Below are 3,435 nucleotides of genomic sequence, written 5' to 3' on the forward strand. Positions count from 1 at the left end.
AATTATTTGACATTTCAGCAAAAAATGTGCCTGATTATATGTTGAAAGCTTATCTAAATGTGACATGTTAGAAACTTGACATTGTAGAGTGAAAAGGCGGAGCTATCGGTGATTTAGAGAAGTGCCTTGTTTTTGGTTGAAAAAATAATGTTGATCATTAATATCGGACTGAAATGTTGTTGGTAATGACGAGTTAGTAAGATAGAGATGGTTAAAGTTGTTGACAAGTGATTATTCAAAGACAATACGACCTTTGTGACTGTGTTATCTCAATAAAAAGTTCATTATTTTGCGGTGTCACATGCAGAAAGTGTGACTTGGTGATGCCTTATTTCTAATAATCATTCAGTCTGTCGTATGTCATAAAGCTACCATGTTGACTTTTTTAACTCTTCTTTTGTTCGTCCAATACATGTATGTCACTTCAGCCGAACCGACAGCAAAGAAAAGATTGATTTTACATTCAGCAGAAGATGTAGCACAGACAATTGCCAAATTACAAAATGAATTGGATGCTTTAAAGAAACAGATCTCGAGTAAGTTTTATGATAGAACACATATTTCAATATATCTAGAAAACTACGCATTATCAAATGAAAAATTAACTTAGTATCGTGACTAGCACGAAGAACCTTGCAAGACTTGAGTTTAAAACAGGTAACATAGTTCTTCGGGATTGTGAACTTTATTTAGATCATGTGTTCAAAATGAACGTCAACTCGCAAATTTTATATGAATATAGGACTTAGAATTCAATAAAAGTACTAGAATTTTTGGTAAAATAAATTTGGTTTGACTATTTGAGTATAAAATTTCTTCTAAATTCGTTACAGGAAATGGTATAACATACGTCAGATGGGGAAGAAATTCCTGCCCTTTAGATAACGAACTTGTCTATACAGGTATCACTTCTATTTTTCATGTGATCACGTGTTTTATGTTTGTGTGATGAAATTAATTTATAATAATAATGTAAGAATTTATAAAGTTTATTCTTTCCTTTTTATTATTTTCAATAAAGGATACACAGCAGGTAAACATTTCGATGACGAAGGAAGTGGTTCAACCAATCTATACCTTCCAAAACATCCAACATGGGGAAGATATGTCGATGGTAACTTCAATGGATACCGCGGACATATCTTTGGTACAGAAATCGATATAGTTGAACCAAATCACATATTTCCATACGCTGTATCCCAACAAGATGTGCCATGTGCTGTGTGTGAAAGCCCACGCAGTAAAATTCTAATGACACCAGCAATGAAAGAATGCCATTCTAATTGGACGATGGAATATGGGGGATACCTAATGGCCGGGGCTTACAATCTAATTGGCGCGGCCGACTATGTGTGTATGGACAAAGAACCGGAGTTTGTTCCGCACGGGGGAACGAACGACGATCAGCATGTTTTGTACCTGGTGGAAGCTCAGTGTGGCTCCCTCCCGTGTCCACCTTATGTACAAGGACGTGAACTTGCATGCGTTGTTTGTTCGAAATAAATTTCAGAAATACATGTACATTGAGAAAACAGATGAATTAACATAGAAAATATACATATCAATTTGTTATTCTTGAAACCGTTCATAAAAACAGTAAATTGTTCAAAATAAATGTTTGCGTTTGAATGTCTCGAATGGAAAACATATCAACATGTAGTTTAAACTGAATCCTATTATTAGGTAGCAAAAAATCTTAACTTTAATTTACTTTACTCGAGTGTAAAAACCTTCTAAAAGTTCTTTGGGCAATTCATTGATAATGACGTTATTTAATTTAATTTCCATAGAACGTAACACGATGTTACAACAGAATAATGTCTGTTCCAATGTTGCTTGTGTCAAAATACAAAATTCTTTAAAGTTGCATGCCACCAGATAGGCCAAAATATTTCAAGAAAATAAAACGTGTTACAAATAAAAATGTGCGATTAATGACTGATTTTGCAGTATTTATCACTATATAATATTATTTCTACTGCGTTACTTACGCAGTAGTGGCTATTTATGCATATTTTGACCTCTTTTTGGTGATTACTTGGATTGCAATGTGTTAATTAATATATTCAATTCACAATAATTTTCTTTTAAGTACATTTTCAAATTTTGCATGAAAATAAACATGTTATTTAAAATCATACATAACTGACTCTCGAAAAGCCTAGATTTGAACCTAATTAAACATTTGTGTGACGTAAAAAAAAACCGGCAAAGAAACTCGGCGACTGACAAGAAGTACAGTACTGCATTTATTTTCCTAGACCGAAAATGTGTGTAAATAACGGGATACCGTTAGGACCATCGTTGTTATACTTTATTATCAAGAGGGCGACAATGCGACAGTTATTCGCCATCGCACTATCGCAACGTCGCATTATAGTACTGTCGTAGTCGCGTTATCGGACTATCGCATTGCATTGGGGGGGGGGGGGGGTGGCAATGGGCAGTTGAGGTATTTTTATTGCATGTATATAAAAGATAGTTTTAAAAGTTCACTACACCATGAAACCAACGCCGACAACGGGTTAGGCTAAGTCAACTTGCTATATATACATGTTCTTCGTAAAGTCTATACCAAAAATAATTTTAAACACAAAGGGATGCAACTTATTTGAATACAGTACATGAAAATACGCAACGCGGTTTAGAGTTGTCTGTCTAAAGTTCTAGTGTAGTCCATAGTGAATTTAAAGATTATATTTGATAATTTCATTGGTGACAATACTTTTTTGAAGTTCGCTCGGCGAAATGATATTTCATCTTTCACAAAAATATAAAAAAATGCCTTATGTATTTGCTTTCCAAAGAGTCTCATGACTTCATTTCCTTTATTTCATGCTAATTAGTAAAAAAACACCATTTAAATCCGTGAAATAAAATCAACATTACTAACACCCCTCTCCACCATTCCATGAATCAAAATGATGAACAAATAAGATAGTAGTAAAGTACAGTTTGCCCCTCACCGCTGTGGGTTCGCATCCCGACAGGGACTTTGGATTCTTTCATGTGAGGAAGCTATCCAGCTAGCTTACGGAACGCCGGTGGTTCTACTCAGGTGCCCATTCGTGCCTGAAATAATGCACGGAGGGGCACCTGAGGTCTTCCTCCACCAGTAAAGCTGGAACGTCGCGATATGACCTATACTGTGTCGATGTGACGTAAACCCAAAACAAACAAACAAAAAACTTTGTACAGTTGAAATGCCGTGTACACCACCTCATAGTTAATGTGTTTTCACTGGATCCTCCTGATCTACATGACTGTATACCTTTTAAATGTTTTATGTATATAGATCTAGGCCTTACGGTGAAAATAACAGAACGTGTGTTAAAGGAACGTTTGAGATGGACATACATTGCACTTTTTCTTCTGCTTCACTACTGCTGCTGCTACTGCTGCTGATGGGAAGCAAACATACATTTATAACATATT

General features: G+C 35.3%; 1 protein-coding gene across 1 annotated transcript; it reads left to right on the forward strand.

Moving 5' to 3' along the window:
- The first annotated feature begins 361 nt into the window (after positions 1-361).
- LOC132747910 (uncharacterized) lies at positions 362-1,557 on the forward strand. The gene is made up of 3 exons (XM_060737440.1): positions 362-536; positions 834-902; positions 1,022-1,557. Exons 1-3 carry the CDS (start codon positions 374-376, stop codon positions 1,501-1,503), a joined length of 714 nt encoding a protein of 237 aa, XP_060593423.1. The 5' UTR covers positions 362-373; the 3' UTR covers positions 1,504-1,557.
- The last annotated feature ends 1,878 nt before the right edge of the window (positions 1,558-3,435 follow it).

This window comes from Ruditapes philippinarum, unplaced genomic scaffold, assembly GCF_026571515.1.
Source record: "Ruditapes philippinarum isolate M1 unplaced genomic scaffold, ASM2657151v2 ctg2985_1_1_1_1, whole genome shotgun sequence".
Classification (NCBI taxonomy): domain Eukaryota; kingdom Metazoa; phylum Mollusca; class Bivalvia; order Venerida; family Veneridae; genus Ruditapes; species Ruditapes philippinarum.

Excerpts from the sequence above, each read along its gene's own strand:
- LOC132747910 (XM_060737440.1), top strand. The coding sequence starts at position 374 with ATGTTGACTTTTTTAACTCTTCTTTTGTTCGTCCAATACATGTATGTC. Across the intron at positions 537-833 it reads TTTAAAGAAACAGATCTCGA|GAAATGGTATAACATACGTC; the intron begins GTAAGTTTTATG and ends AATTCGTTACAG. Across the intron at positions 903-1,021 it reads TAACGAACTTGTCTATACAG|GATACACAGCAGGTAAACAT; the intron begins GTATCACTTCTA and ends TTTTCAATAAAG.